Raw genomic sequence first — 17,436 nt, forward strand, 5'->3', positions numbered from 1 at the left:
CCCCGATAGCTCAGTTTGGCCGGATGGCCAGCTCTAGGAAGGGTTCTGGTCGTCCCAAACGTCTTCCATTTAAGGATTATGGAGGCCACTGTGCTCTTAGGAACCTTAAGTGCAGCAGAAATTTTTTTTGTAACCTTGGCCAGATCTGTGCTTTGCCACAATTCTGTCTCTGAGCTCTTCAGGCAGTTCCTTTGACTTCATGATTCTCATTTGCTCTGACATGCACTGTGAGCTGTAGGGTCTTATATAGACAGGTGTGTGGCTTTTCCTAATCACGTCCAATCAGTATAATCAAACACAGCTGGACTCAAATGAAGGTGTAGAACCATCTCTGGGATGATCAGAAGAAATGGACAGCACCTAAGTTAAATATATGAGTGTCACAGCAAAGGGTCTGAATACTTATGACCATGTGATATTTCAGTTTTTCTTTTTTAATAAATCTGCAAAAATGTCAAAAATTCAGTGTTTTTCTGTCAATATGGGGTGCTGTGTGTACATTAATGAGGAAAAAATGAACTTAAATGATTTTAGCATATGGCTGCAATATAACAGTGAAAAATTTAAGGGGGTCTGAATACTTTCTGTACCCACTGTATATATCTGGATGCTTGTATTTTTTAAGTCAGTGGCAATACCACCATGTTTGATGCTCTATGCTACACTTACCATTGACAGATCCCTAGACTGTGTGAAGGACAAAAGCTCTGAATAGATGATATTAACATCTGTTGACACTACAAGCCCAAACAACTAGCAAAGCAGAAAACAGACATCCTGCAGATGACAACTTAATGAGTGATTTTCCTTTTAAATTAAGAGTAGGAAAAAATGGAGAGACATTCAGACAATACCAAATGAACATGGACAAAAGAACAGGATGACCACAGCATTGTTTACAGAGAACACACTTAAATGATCGATTATGATGGTTGATGAGCTCTTGTCTCCGGTAGAATGTGGGAATTGCTCAATGTCAAATCACATCATACCTATCACATACTGTATGAGTGCACAGAGACAACACAGTTAGAGGGCAGAATGACTGAAAACAGCAGCAATGTCGACTGAGCAAATATATAGTACAAGCCAGATTTTTGTATGTTCTTATGGACATGATCTGTTAGCAGTAGAAAGATTTGTACATGGCTGATCATTCCACTATCTAAATGATGCCAACTCTCTTAATCAAACATCTGGGAAATTTACAGATCTATACTGCTAGTGATGACTGTTCCTTATTTCAGCTTAAGCAGCAAACAATGTCTCCCACAGGCAGAAAGGACAGTGCTATACTCTCAGTAACCAAATGAACATACAGCAGTGTGTGTGTGTGTGTGTGTGTGCGTGTGTGTGTTTGTGTTTGAAGGCATGTAGGGCAACAAGCCTTGGGATGAATGTGTTCCAGTGTCTTTCTCCTTTCTCTAACCAGCTGAATCACAGATGCCGCATTCATACTTTCTTATCCATCACTGCTTCTCTCTGTCTCTCTCACCGTCTCTTTCTTACACACACAAAACACCATGTCCAATCCCTTACACCTGTAGTGGGAATGATAAATCTCTGCAGAGACCTGCCCTGCCCTGCCCGAAAGTATGCTTGGAGTGTTGCATCGTTGCTAGGCTTGTTGTTTGATAAGGGACAAGCTAGGCCTGGAAGATATCACACAATTAACGAAGAAAGAAACATTCAAAATGTCAGCTGCATGTCAAGGATACACATAATGTGTTTACTCTGCAGTGTATGAAAACATAAGACAACTCCACAGGTTACCTTTGAGTCCTAAATAAAGTTATCAGTTTAGGAATGAATCCTAAAATCAATCACAAGGTTTGTTATGGTTCCAAACCATCGTTTATTTTTACAGCATATCACACAATAGAGCAACATATTTTGCTATACACACATTGCACAACAGTACTGGGAGTTTTTCTTATTTTGATCTGCCAGATGGTTTAAAAATATTCTCCCTTGACTAGAACATATAAATCAGAACGACGCAACAACGATGGTCTGGTTATTGTTATAGAAACAGTTTCAAGCACTCTGTCAAGCGTCGACAGTGGTACGAAATGAACATAAAATCAAATATGAGGAAAAAAAAGCATATCTATAAAGTATATAGTGGTGCTGTTGGTTTAAACTTTAAAACTATTTTCACTATAACAATGTAGTGAAATGCTAGCTTCGTAACTTCCTTCAAACAACTTAATAGGTTTAATTTACATGATTTAAATTACTTCGCAGTACAAGCAGAGCAAACCACTCAAAGGTTTGCTCTCCCTGCAATGTGCAGCTACAGTAGTTGGTAGTTATTTAGCCATAGTAGCCTGCTCAGCTGTAGTATCAGATATAATGGGGTGATGGCATAACAACTGCTGCTGGACTTTGCTGCACAGGAGGCCAGTTTGCATTGGCAGTTTGAGATTGGGCACTTTTACGTTCATCATACTCAATGGAATAGTATCTTTTCAAATGTGCTTTCGTTGGCGCAGGTCATTTTTGCAATAGATACCGCTCTTATGTTTATCCAGCTTTAGAAATCCAAACCATCAATGCTGTGTGAACTCTCTTCACCATCCTGTGTGGACAGTTGACTCTCCACATAGGGGAGATCATGAAAAAGCCCCAGAGAAATAATGTCATTATAATAGGTGAGAGTCATGTTAATATCTATCATGTGATTTAGATTATAGCCAATGTCTCCCCCTCCCATTCCTTCCTTTTTCCATTTCACCTCTCCAATAACCTCCTCACATCACCTGCTTCCCCAAAGGACATTTTCTTTTTCTCTCTCAACTATCCACCTGCCTCCTGTTGTGCATGTCTACCCTGGATTCCCCTCCCAAAATGAGAGAATAAGCAGGTCAGTTATCATTTCTACACTTCAGAATGACTTCACTTCAGAGGGATCTCACTTTATTACAGTCAGTACTTGAATCCTTCCTTTAGGAGTTTGACATTTTGAATCTGTGCATCCAAACATAACCACACTTAAACTTGTTCTGTTTGTGCTCTATGGACATGTGTCTAGATGTTTTTTTTATATATAGCCAGACAAAATAATAATAAAAATAATACCCTCTGACCCTGGATGCTGTCTTTAGTGTGTGTGTGTATATAGAAGAGCTTGTGCATGTTGTACTTATGGGCTGGGAGGCCTTTGAATATGTTAGTGTGAGTAGGTACAAGTCACAATGTTCATGTGCTGCACATTTGGATACGTTTTACATCTGGTTTTATTTCTACACTGAGGGAGGCTCCAAGTGGACACTGATGGCATCTTTTGTATTTCTTGATTCATCCTTTATACTGTAATGTTGGGCAGTCACCCTGAAGGCATTCATTGCCCTTTGCCATGTGATGTTCTCAGAATAATGTTGATTGTGCCCTACAGGGTGTTCCCTGTGACATTTCTGGATACTGACCCCAGTCTTTATACTCTTTAGCCCTTCCTTTTCTACACCCTTGTGCAAATTAATTGAAACAAACTGCAATTTCTCATCTTTTCATGGATAGTCATAAATTTATGCAGGAAAAAGTTATAAATTTACATTTTTTTATTCCCTTTTCTAAAGGAGATGTTATTTAATCATTTTCTGATGCAATAATCAGTAGATGATATAAAACATACTCTATACTATATCATCTGTGATTGCATTATAGTTCATATAAATAGTGATCCATGCTTTTAGGGCCTATCATTTCTAATCCAGTAATACCAATAACCATTCTTACCTTGTCCACTGCACACAAGAATTTCTCTCTAGTCCAATTTAAACTTCCTGCATTTGCATGGCAGCATAGTCCATGGGTGTCTGTGCCATGTAAATTTTGTCATCTGCCCTTGTGAAAGGGTCTGTGCTGAGCACCCATGGAGCCCAAAATGTAACACTCCCTGGACTGAACAACCTCAAACGTGTGAATACATTTATGCAAGCGTTTGCATCTGTTTTAGACTTTATCCTGACTTTCTTGAGGCTGTTTAATGGCATTTTGGGAGTTTTTCCTTGCTCACACCAGTAGTCTAGTTGAGGGGGATTAAAATGTATGTGAGGTCCTTTTGGATAAATGCTTTATAAAATGGTAGTGTAAATCCTTTGACAAAGACACCCAACATTAGCTGTTCCATACTGTTTATCACTTGTCACAGCAGCCTTAATTCTGCAAAAAGGCCAGGGAGCCAAGTACACAGAACAAAACCATCACCAGGACTCGCTTCCTCTCCCTACCACTTGGTCTTCTAATTACATTTCCCTCCTTCAGTGATGTAAATAGAGATGTGTAATCGTCAAAGCAAAACAGAGGCCCACTGTGTTACTCTAATTAATACAAGCTCTTCCATCTAAGGCTGGGCCCACACTAGAGGATTTTATAATCTTAACCAATTTTAAAAACATGTGACCAGAGACATAAAGACAGCTTTAAAAGATTTTTTCACATTTTAATCTTAAGAGTACACACACTAGATGATTCATTCAAGAGACAGGACCACACACTTGCCATTTTTACCAAACAATTTCAGAGACGCCAAATTTGGAGACCAGGGATCTCACAGAAACTCATGCAATTAAATGTTACTTCAGAACAAAACAAACATGGAGGCAGGCATTCATTGTCAAAGCGGTAGCGCTCATGTGTGCCATGTTTCGCACAGAAAATAATAAATTGTGATCAAGTCTTGGCTGAGAAGACAAAATCAACAAGGCTTGCATATTCTTCAGCACGAGCTGGAAGTAAGCTGTAAATAAAGAAACGAGGCAGCTAATGCAAGCTAATGCTACAAGCAGTTGTGACACTTCCTTGCCCAATGTCAGCTGGGATAGGCTCCAGACCTACCACAACTCATCCATCCATTTTCCTCCACTTATCCGGAACCGGGTCGCGGGGGCAGCAGTCTAAGCAAAGATGCCCAGACTTCCCTCTCTCCAGACACTTCCTCCAGCTCCTCCGGGGGGAGGCCGAGGTGTTCCCAGGCCAGCCAAGAGACATAGTCCCTCCAGCGTGTCCTGGGTGCCGCCCTGCGGAGAAAGCTCATTTCGGCCGCCTGTATCCGGGATCTTGCCCTTTCGGTCATGACCCAAAGTTCATGACCATAGGTGAGAGTCGGAACGTAGATTGACCAGTAAATCGAGAGCTTCGCCTTACAGCTCAGCTCCTTCTTCACCACGACGGACCGGTACATCGACCGCATTACTGCAGAAGTTGCACCGATCCGCCTGTCAATCTCCCGTTCCATCCTTCCCTCGCTCGTGAACAAGAACCCGAGGTACTTAAACTCCTCCACTCTACAACCCTATTCAGAAATAAGCAGTATAGACAATGGATGGATAAATGTTGGTCAAATAAAAATTTTTACAGATCAAATATTACTTTACTTTCCTTGTTATTCCATGGTGGTGTCATCCTCTCATCAATTGTTAGCCAACTAGACTGTCTTTGTGTTTTTAAGACTGTAAACTGTAACCATGTTTAACATATCCTGGTTGTCTCACTCTGAGAGAGCTTTGTGAAAATCTCCAACTGTCTAACTAGCTTGGTTTCTCCCCTAAATGGGGTGAAAGCCAATATTGAAAGTAAAATGAAAACCTTCTTGACTGGCTTGAGGAAAAATTAAATGTGGCCTGTGAGTCAGGGTCTGTAAAAAGGCTAATTTTCAACCAGCTTTCAAAAAAATGGCAACCAGTGACATTGCCCTTTCCTCTCTAACCATGACCTTTGGCACTAAACAAAGATATATCTCTTTCCAGCCTACAGTAACACATCCCCCTCTAAACAGCAATCAACGTTATTTTGTAGCAAGGCGGTTTCAGCCAAGACTGGGCTAGGCCACCCTAATTGTTTTTGCCAAAGCTGTCGCATTTGAGTGAACTCTAAACACCTACTGAAACATCTTACTAACCTAATGACACATTGTCAGTTCATTACTGACTTCAGAGACATGCTGTCAACACACCCACAACTGTTATTCTATTCTTGAAAGGCTACACGTCAACATTTTATTACCGTTTATCATTAACTGCAGATTCATGTGGTATGTGACTTGTGTAATGTCAGTTTATCATCAGGTGGGAGTAAATATGTGGACATTCAGCCATGAACCACAGAGAAGGCCTTTAACGCTTAATGTGTTTAGTGTCTTTGCACTGCTAATCATTGCAGTGACCTCTTGACAGTAGTCAACAGGCCTGGGAAATACTGAAATATACTGTACAATACTAAAACGTCGAGGACCTTCTTCCAATAGTGAGAAAGGTCAGGATATTTATGACGTAGTCCCAAATGAAAACCTCAATGGTACTGTAGTTTTTGAATTCTAACAAAATACTACAATCAGTAATGTCTTATTTAGTCAGGCTTTAATAACTGTTTTGTGGAATAAATGATTTTGGTGGGAAAATGTAGTAAAAACTATAAAGATTTTACTACAATTCTTATATTTTGATGCTACTGGCAGATGATGAGTTATAATATTCCACCACTGCCCAGACAAAACAATAATAGAATACCTATGAATATGTTTCTGCTTTTCAGAAAAATATGGTGAAAGAAACCCAATATGAAAATATATATAGAGTGGGTATAGATATGGGTTAGTGGAACAAAGTTCAACTTGGAAGAAGGGCGAAACTTTGGTTTTCTGCATTCAAAAAACTCAAGTATGAAAAGCTATAGCCTAAATAACATATATACAGCCTCGTTTCAGTGCCATACAAATTAATAAGCAGCACGTTAGCTCATCACAGCCAAGCCACTACTGCTTTTCAACATTCAGGTAACACGAATTCTACCAGGCCTACATTCCTGTTTTTATTTTTCATCCAAATGACAGCAGCTTGATATGCGCAAAAACATTCACAAAATTTTAATTATAAAGTAGAAACAGGAAATGTAGTCTTAACTACAAGAAAACTGAAAGAAACTGAAAATGAAACCCTGGAATTTCTAATAAGCGCATTAAACAGTTAAACTGTTGGCTCATTTCCAACTGCATTGATAAGACATTAGTAAGTTTGATGTCAAGGTGTGACCAAGGGCATCATGTACAGTCAAGTATAACATCACTAGAAGACAAGACAGAGCTGGTTTCGTCTAACTGGAACAACCACCCAAACTTGAATATCACCTTCTGTAACACAAACACAGCACATTCCTCACTTGTCTCAAACTGGACAAAAAAATAATAAATCCCCTCATAGAATAAGAGTGCTGAATATGCAGTGTAAAAATACCCTCTAACCTGAGGACTGACCCATTAAACTCTACTTATCATACATATTGTCATTAAGTTCATGAATCGTTAAAAACACATACCATAATCACATGGTGCATGTTTGGGAATATCTTACTGATAAAAATACAGAGTACATGCTCAAGAGTATTCTGCTCTGTCAACACCTAGCTTGACCCAGTTTAACATATTCTGCAGAAATGCTTTACTGATTACTTCAAAATATTATATATAACTAGAAAAAAATATGAAATGCTTGACAGATGTTCACCCAGCTATTCTTCAATGGACAGCAGTTACAGGCACAGCTGGCCGCAGTGCTGCCGGTGACAACTATTTTAAGCCTGTGCTCCTCCAAAATGGGTTTTAGAGACCTCAACTGAGATTTGATGAGTAAAAAGATGCTGAACGGGCAAATAATTTGGCGTTAGTTCACTTACTCTAAGTCAGTACAATAACATCGTTTATTAAGATCACATTTTGAGTAACAGATGGGTCTTTCTCTCACAATCTGCAGCAAAGCAAAAGCTAAAAAATCTCAACACTTCATGAAGCAAACCTGATCAAACTTAGCCTGAGGTCTCCTATATTCTGGGGTTTCTAGTAGGTGAGAAGGGGACCCCTCGGCAGCATTTCTGCCTCTGTCACTTTCTAGATCCATGGATTTCCTGCCACTGCCTTAACAAACTATTACAGGGCCTCTAGAAATCAACAGGTAGCTGATCTGAGACAAGATGAACACAGCTGGGTGACTTATTAGTAGTGGCTAGTAGGCCAATAGTTCTATTATTTTGAACACAGTACAGTAGAAACAGCGTGGCTGGTTGTAAGCTATGCTACAAGGTGTGGATTTCACAATAACCCCCAAGCCATACACTCTCTCTCACACACACTGGACACCAACACCGCAAGCTGTACTAAATTACCACTACCAGTTGTCTGCAAAGTCATATAACGTTAGCCAATCTACAATACAATTAACCACGTTTCCTATTTTAGCCATTGTTAGCGTTTCAGTTTATCGTATACATTACATAAACCAGCAGCATAATACTGGAACAAAACACTTCACATTTTATCCGTAACAGCTACCCACCTTATTAGAAGCTTTGGAGGTCATTTTACTCTCCTATTCCGCTTCAGAAGTGGCAGGCTAAAAGTTGTTGGTGCCTCTATTTTGATAATCACTTGGGTCAGTGCGTTATTTCCCTTGCAGCTGAATTTTCGCCCAGCTGCCGCCGCCACGCCGGGCAACGTTGTTATTTTATTTTATCCAGGCCGACGGGAAACCTGCCACGAAAAGTCGTGTGGAAAGTCCAAAGTTCATTATCTTATCTTCATTACCCGAAATGTTAACGTTAGTCCTGTCAGGTATCGAGGCATAGACCAAGCTTGGGTTGGGAGAGAACAAATAAGACCACCTTGCTTTAACGCCTTCTCGCTAACCGCTGGATGGAAAAGTTGGGAATAGTAAACATCACTCATACGGTGTAGTACTGCAATGGCAGGCTGAGTAAACCTCTCCCTGTTCTCTTCTGTGTGCGGAGCGGTCCATTATACACAAGAAGGGGTGGAAGACTTAGAAGAAACGAGGGCATTTGTCTATTTACCCCGAAATGTCTCTCTTAATGACAACGTTTTATTTAAATATCTGCCACTATATATAAGTGCTTCATTGTTATGTTACATTCCCGTTCTGTTTCTATTATTATGGTGGCATAAAAAATGCTCACCCCTGCTATCCCGTGAAATAAACAGTCCGGGACACAATAAGGAGAAGCGACGCCGCTGTCCCTCCTGATGCTGAATGCTCACTTTTACTGTGTGATGATGGTGAATTTTGTGTTGGTGTATTACAGGAGGACTACTGTAGCCTTTAAAATCTCTCCTTTGAGGGCAAAACCAGCCAGTGCCCTGTTTTTAAAGCTATGCTGTTCCTTTGTCAAATTCAGCTGAAATCGGCATAAAATAGGCTACACGAAGCTGACCTCACAACCAAACGTGAGCAGAATATTTAAAAAGCTACTTGCATAAGAGATGACCGAAACTGTTTTCCTTCTGCGTGCTTCTGTGGGCCATTTGGGTAGTACTGCACCTGGTAGATAACAAAATGACTCACTAAAGTAAACACAGAGTCTTTGAACACTTCTTAGCACAGAGTAATTGGCAGAGTTTGTGGCTGATAAGTCACCTCACAGGAAACCACAAAAGCCATTTAGTTAAGTTCCTGTGACTTTCTCAACCAAACCCCACCCACAGGATGCAACAATCTCTGCTTGTATTGTTTCACAGTTAACTTCTGGTTCCAGAAAACAATGTGTGCAACATTAAACTGGGCCACAGGAGAAACACATATTGATGAAACAATGTGACCTTATAAAACTGTTCAGTGTCCACTGTGACAGTGTAGGCCTCATGTGATTGCGGACATATAAACACATGGACACACCCTGTCTTTTCCAAACAAACTGAGCAATCTCATTCCCTCAGTCTAGCTCCTCTAATGGTTACTTCCTCTGTCGTTTTTGCTCAACTGCAGAGGAGGGCTTGGTGGCAATGTAGGTGGTCTAAAGAGTTAATTCCCACCAGAGATAATCCTACAAAGCTAAAATACTGTCAGTCAGGAGTAGCAGACATGTCTTGAGGGCTGCAAGCACAAGATGACCTCTAGAAAGGTCAGATCACTCTGGGATGAGGATCAAGACAGGCAAAGCGCTCAAAAAACCTTCAGTCAGGGAAGCAAACAAACTTCTAAAGCATGTTTGAAGAAGACTGACTGGATCGTGCAGTTTGCATCACAAAATCTTCTGAAAACAATGCATGGGGGAAATGCATATACAACACACACCCACACACACAAGAATATCTTAAAAATGCCCCAGGGATGATACATACTAATATTGATGCAAGTCGCTCACTCCGTCTGAAGCTCCTCCAATGCTTGTTAGGATCGAGCAGTGCAGACAGCAGTATGTTTAACATGACCACGCAGGTGTGAACCAACAATAATTTGCGATCCAAATAACCAAAGTTGGCCTAGAAAATAGTGCTAATCACCTTTAAAAATTACAATAAATAGAAGTCTTTCCACCGCTGCTCATCTCTCATTCTCATCCAGAACTGTGATGGTACCTCAGATGTTCTGACAGAGAGGAACAAGACATTAATGACACGTCAGTGTGATCAAAGCAGTATTTGTCCTCTATGCTTTCATCCCTGCTGCCATCTCTCTCTCTCTCTCTCTCTCTCGCTCCTTTTCTCTCCCTCTTACAAGCACACACACTCAAGCACAGCAGGCAGCTTCAAAGCTCAGGTGCACTCATGGAAGAGCAGGCACATGGAAAACAAAGGCAAACATGCAGCCCTACATTTGTTTGGAGCACATCACAAGGTTTACTCAACCCAGTTCTTCCTGCAGCGAAAAGGCTAATCTAGAGTGAAACAGCATTATGTGCACACACTAAAAATGTAAAGCTGGCTGCTGGTCCACATAGAAGCCTTCTCATAAGCAAACACAAGATACAAATGATGAGGCTCTGTTTCTACTTACTAATACAAACTGTCTGGAGACATGGGACCAGCTCAAGTCCTCGATCAATCATCCAGAGCTGGGAAACTATGGCTACACTGAGAAGCCATTTATCAGGCTGGTCTCTTTTTTTGATTTTGTCAAAAAAGCATGAAAAGAACAAAATCTACTACGAGTTAGTCCACTTCACTATTTTCTGGCTACCCTTCCTGTCCCTACCCATTTGTTCTCACTCAAGATGTAAATCTGTATTTAAAAAGGTTTAGTAATTTCCTTGAACAGCTGGGTACTGTTGTTTTAATCAAAAGTGACACAGATTGGAGTAAATAGTTTTTTTTTTCAGATGTGGACTGATAAAAATTTGGTGCACTATGGAGTTTTTGTAGCAGCAGCAGAACAGTGTCCATGAGACTGACTCAAAACAAATGAACATGTTTGTAGAAATGAAGGAACATATCTTTGGTCATGTGATAGCCCCCTGCTTTGTGTGTATATGTACTGACTGCAGCTGCATAAAAGGCTTTGCACACCAGGCAATACTTGTTCCTAGGATTAAACAATTGTTGGCTTTGGTTTTTTCATGGGATGTGTGTACAATACGAAAGTGAAAATATCACCAGCCTTATCTTATACATATAATTTTCACCTAGAATTCACAATGAGAAACTTTCACTTACAAAGAGAAGGGTTGTGATATAACCTGCTAATAATCAGTATACACATGTCAGATCTCTGCTTTAGAGGCCAAGTGTTTGTGACCAGATTAGTATCATATTAGAGGATTAGCAGCCATCTCTCAAATTCCCCTGGTAACTTCCAGGTCAGTATTGTTCAGGCTTTTGTGGGGGACTCAACCAGTAACAACACAAATCTGGTTTCAGAATTTGAAGAAATATGGAATCACATGTAATAAGACATGGTTCAAGGTTCAAAGTCAAATTTATGTATCCATGAAACTCAAGGAAATTACAATGCTCCCAACCTAATAAACACCTAAAACATTTTATCAGACATAAGAAAGAAATAAATACTGTACAGACTTAGGTATAATCCACTATAAAAACTTCAAAATGTGAGTAAGAGGAACCATTCATACAATAGCATGGCTGAAGCATTTAACTTACCTTCCACATGTCAACTTGTGTAAACACACTCGCTGACTGACAGGGCTTTCACAGAGTGCAAACATGGCAAACACACTCGCTGACTGCTGCTTTACCTCAAACAGGGCTTTCACAGAGTGCAAACATGGCCAACACGGTGAGAAGTGTACATACAGTGGGTACGGAAAGCATTCAGACCCCCTTAAATTTTTCACTCTTTGTTATATTGCAGCCATATGCTAAAATCATTTAAGTTCATTTTTTTCCTCATTAATGTACACACAGCACCCCATATTGACAGAAAAACACAGAATTTTTGACATTTTTTCTGATTTATTCAAAAAGAAAAACTGAAATATCACAAAAAAGATTTATTCATCCACTTTTCTTTCAATAATAAACTATTTAATGTGCAATTCCTGTGAGTTCCTGTGATGAAAGATTCATACTGTCGATTTTTAGTTTTCACCTACACTTTAAAAGTCTTCATCTGAAAGCACTGGTTTGGTTGGCGCAGTAAAAACAACATTTTCCTGTCTGGTTTTCTAATATAAAATATGAAGAATATTTAATTTGACTGATGAGGGTCATTATTATAAAGATAGTGTTTTTGTTTGTTTGGTAAGTACATGTTAAGTACATCTTGTCAGTCAGAATGAAATATCCTGATGTAGAGTACTTTGAAAAGTGCACTCATATGTCATCATAAACCACATTATTATGATTTACCATTTAGATTCATTCTGAAGATGTTAGATATTACCAGGCATCTGAGGAAAAGTACAACCGGGTCATGTACAAACAAATGTTTTCTTTTTCACAGATTTGACACCACATAAAAAAGAAGACAGTTAAAAAAAGGGGAAGTGGCAAATTTACTGAATCTCAAAACTCAAAACTGCTTTGTGTGGTCACACAGCTTTCTCCTTCCCATTTTTATTCAACCACCAAACCTACAACTGCTTTTAAGAGAAGCACATTAAATCACATTTTTGACCATCTTTCCCACATTTTCACACCGACTCATCTATCTGGGTGAAACAGACCAAAATGCCACTGAAGCAAAATGACATGTTAAACATGACGACCAACGTTTACCATCCAACCTGACAGCACTGGAGAGGATCTGCAAGGAGGAATGGCAGAGGATCCCCAAATGCAGGTGTGAAAAACTTGTTGCATCATTCCCAAAAAGACTCATGGCTGTATTAGCTCAAAAGGGTGCTTCTACTAAATACTGAGCAAAGGGTCTGAATACTTATGACCATGTGATATTTCAGTTTTTCTTTTTTAATAAATCTGCAAAAATGTCAAATTCTGTGTTTTTCTGTCAATATGGGGTGCTGTGTGTACATTAATGAGGAAAAAAATGAACTTAAATGATTTTAGCATATGGCTGCAATATAACAAAGAGTGAAAAATTTAAGGGGGTCTGAATACTTTCCGTACCCACTGTACATCCTTATAATAATAACTCAGGTCTCCATCCTCTAAGAGAGCCTCTAAACATAATTTCCACTAAACCTGTCGACTCTTTCTTCTCATGCAGTTTGTCTCGTCCATATGCAGTCACAGCAGAGGTGATCCATCATATAGTAAGCACACCAGTTTCCTACAGTAGTGAGCAGGTGAGCTGTTGAGCAGTCTCTGGCTGAACTGAGACATGATGCATTGTTAACCTACTGATGGATTAAATAAAGAGGTTTAGACAGAAAAAAGAGGACTAAAGAATCTACAGCTGTGTTAGTGGCACTGTGAGGCTGTACTTAGGCACAGCTGTATGGTACGTTAAGCTAAATGTTAACATCAGCATGCTACAGTGTTCATGATGCTCATGAACACATGATGCTACCATGCTCACCACTCAGTTGGACACATTAGCTTGGTAGCATTTGCAAATTAGCATTAAACAGAAGTTGGGAAAGTGTTGAGCAAATTAAAAACCTGATGATGGTGCTGTAAGGAAGGTCAGGAGATCTTCACAGTTCATCCTGTGGAGAGAGTGAGTGTTTACACTAAATTTCATGGCACTTTATCAAATAGTTATTGACATATGACTCCAAAACCACAAATGTGGTGTCAGAAAAAACTCAGCACATTTATTACTCGTCTTTGTATCGACCATTCTAAGTCTATGGTCTCACTTTACTCTGTTTATATTTCATCATGTTTCACTGTATCTACACACTCTTTGGCATGCTTTCAGGATCTAAAAAAAACCACAAAGCAACTGCAATTAATGTCAAGTATATCAAAGGATTTATAGCCTGGGGAGTGTTCCAAAAATGGCACTTATTAAAAAGTTGCCTAAAACTTTAAGAAACTTCACATAGTTACAGTATTGGAGCTAATTTTTCTATCACTGTGAAGCATATTATTTCCTAATTCATCCACAACAGCAGAAGAAAAAATAGCTTGTTTAAGAATAATCTGAAGTGATTTTATTTAGAAAGACAGTTCTCGTGATGAAGAGAAATGCTTTTAGTGCACTAAATTTAGTCTTCTGTCACTGACAGTGAACCAGGCCACTTTTAATCTTCAGAAGACATTTATTTCAAGAGGCAGCCTGTGATCAACCAACCAAAAAGATTTCTCATTTTCCTCTTTCTCTGCCTCTCACTCTCTTCCACTTTTTCAGCAAACAAAAACTGCCGAGCCTTTTATAGTCAGAGAACACAGACTGTGCTGCAGCAAACCTGGTTGAACTCCACTCTGCTTCTCAGCGATATCTCAAGTACCTTTAACAAGTAGGCCTAAGGGTTCCAACTACAGAGCACCATAGCAGGTCTACTTGAAATTCCACCACGTTCCAACTTCTGTGATTATTTCTCAGTAAAGAAGGAAGCTGTCACAATGATCCTCCCTTCAACCAACCTGAAAAATGAATGTTGAAACTATTTTATGTAGTGTCAGGAGATATTCATCAACAGTCAATATACTGTATAAATCTGGTGAGGAAGACCTGAGAAAGCTTTAAGTCCATGTGACAACTCCATTGTCTGCTGCAGAATGAGATTGTAAATTATAAATACTGCAAAACCGAGGGTGCAATCCAGAGTGCACACAACTCAATCCAGTGTTTGTGTGTGCTTTCCTTTCCAGTAAATACCTCAAACAATTCAACCCTTTCCCTTCATTGTTGCGATAGCACAGCATACAATGCAAATGTAACTTCAAGCAATGTAACTGCTTATTTGTTTATAAAAACAAATATATTACACTGTGTCTGTGTTGTGATAATTTGTCCTCCAACTCACACCACATGAGAAAGCACAGACTGTTCTCCAGAGTTTCATATCACTCTCTGTGCATAATCATGTGTCCCTCAATGAGCCACTTTTTAGGACTGATAACAAAATGTAGCAATCTTGCAAAAACCAGAAAGAAAAAATATATAATTACAAAAAGAAACTTTAAGAAATTGGAAAACCATGAAAAGAGAAAACTGATGCTGCCACAGAGATGTGTTAAATAGCTTGCACCCAGACTGCACTTATATGTGAATTTTATCATCCAGTTACACCATGGTGCATAAAATTACAGGTGGGTGCATAAAAATATTGTCTCAACATGTCATAGTCTGCCTTTCTGCACATGTAAGGAATTCAACAATGTGGAAAAGTGTGTGAATAAGTAAATCAGACATTAATTTAAAGCAAAATATCAGTGTCATTCATAAGCTTTTATTTCTGTCATTTCAGTGCTGCCTCTGTCCTAATTATAGTTATGTCTAACAAGATTGCAGTCTAACAAGACTTCATTCTAAAATAGTTATGACAAGTTCAGAAATGCTGACTTTAAAGCAGACAAACAGTGCTTCTGTAGTGTTTTCATTAAAAACTGATTCTTATACACAATTCTTCTTTGCTTCCCTACAGTTAGCTCATTTGTAAAATGTGAACTGAAGCATCAAAAAGGGGCCATATTCAAACAAGGAAACAGATAGGACATTGCTTGTGCTTCATGTGTGGAGCTGTGGCAAAAAGTGACAAAGATCTCTGCAAACTGAGAGCAGCTTGACCATCTTTTCACATAATCAGAACGTCATAATCACATATTAAAAAGTATTCAAAGGACAAGTGCAAGTTGTTTGTATCAATAATATTTTCAAACTGCAAAGGCTGGGGAAGAGAAATGAACAAATGGGAAGTGAGAATGAACTTTCTGTTGTTTAGCTACACTGCTGAGAGAGCTGAGAAAGACAGCAGAGAGAAAACAGCACCTGCTGCAGGTTAAAACCTGCTCTTAAATCTGCAGTGTGGCAATGCAGAATGCGGTGCCTCGTTTTCATTAAAATGCATGATTGAAAGGGAGAATATAAGCCTGTCTTCAAGCTGCTGCAGTTGCATCCCAAGCAAACCAATCACCATTCTGTTCTCTCTCTATATGTAGCCTAGGGGAGACTGCACAGAGGCACTACAGCAAGTAAATGGTCTTATACTTTCATAGTGTTTTCTATGCATTGAATGCTGTATGTATTGCAGTACACTCAAAGCGCTTTCACACTATTTGGCCATTGACCCATTCGCACTCCCAAGCACTCACACACTGACTGTGAGCAACTGGGGGTGGGGGGGGGGGGAGTTCAGTGTCTTGCTCAAGAACACCTTGACATGTGGACTGGACCAGCCAGGAGTTGAAATGCCAAACCTCCGGTTAGGAGACAACCCACCTGATCCACAGCCACCTAAACCTCAGCCTTAGGGCTTTGCCTGGTACAACTCAGAAAAACAAGATGACCAAGCACTGACACTGGTGGACACATTATCAGTCACATATTAGTCTGCATTGGCAGCACACTCACATTTTGTTTCTCACACAGGAATGTACAGCAGTTATGCTAAACTGTTACTTCTGACAGGCTTGTGTGTCATCTCAGACAGATTATGAGAGGATGTAATAAAAGCAGCAGTGAAACTGTCTGGGAGCATGTACGTAAATGCCCACCTTAGGCTATAATGATGTGTAGAAACAATATATATATATTAAACCTTACCTTCTAAATCACCATGAATCACAGCCTCACCCTGTAATCAATGGTGGTGAACATAAATACAGTGTAGACAGAGTAAAGTGCAAGTGTCAGAACAGTGAGATATCTGCATGCATTTTACTGGATCTCTGCACACTGGAGATGAAATAAAGCAATGAAACAATAAAACTGGGGTTGAATTCCTGAGTCTCTGCTTTGAGGCTGGTTATACCCACATCACAGGAGTGCTTCAAATGTGTTTCAGGGGCCATTTGTCCTCAGTATTTTCTTCAGCAATGAAACATACCAGCTGGAGTGAAGACTGTTATGTTAGGCCATAAAAAGCCTATATTGTGTATTTGAAAGAATACTGCCCTGCTGCGTTACCTAAAATTTAGGGACTTTCTAAACAGGGGTAAGGTAATGTGGCTATACCACTTTAAGTTTGTAGTTATTTTATCCTTTTAAATATAATGAGCTGGAGTACAAGGAAAACAATGAAAAACTGTCCTTGTAGTCTCTGATGTCACTGTACTCTAGAGAGGTGAGATTAAACCAGGGAAAGGATTATCGAGACACTAAAGGGTATCGGTGTTGTCGG

At 39.6% G+C, this 17,436-nt stretch overlaps 1 protein-coding gene across 14 annotated transcripts in view; it reads right to left on the minus strand.

The window, feature by feature from the left end:
• Positions 1-17,436, minus strand: part of tjp1a (tight junction protein 1a) — a 107,253-nt gene that overhangs the window by 45,715 nt on the left and 44,102 nt on the right. The window contains exons 1-2 of one of the 14 annotated variants that reach the window (XM_020606671.1): positions 8,653-8,740; positions 8,328-8,521 (exon numbers count right to left, since the gene is read on the minus strand). The exons of 12 other annotated variants lie outside the window; for them this stretch is intronic. In XM_020606671.1, coding sequence (XP_020462327.1) covers positions 8,328-8,351 — 24 coding nt within the window. In that variant the 5' untranslated portion in view covers positions 8,352-8,521; positions 8,653-8,740. Of the gene's footprint in view, positions 1-8,327; positions 8,750-17,436 lie in introns of those variants that run through there. One more of the 14 variants, XM_020606661.1, reaches the window with a different exon arrangement.

This window comes from Monopterus albus, unplaced genomic scaffold, assembly GCF_001952655.1.
Source record: "Monopterus albus unplaced genomic scaffold, M_albus_1.0 scaffold4.1, whole genome shotgun sequence".
Classification (NCBI taxonomy): Eukaryota; Metazoa; Chordata; class Actinopteri; order Synbranchiformes; family Synbranchidae; genus Monopterus; species Monopterus albus.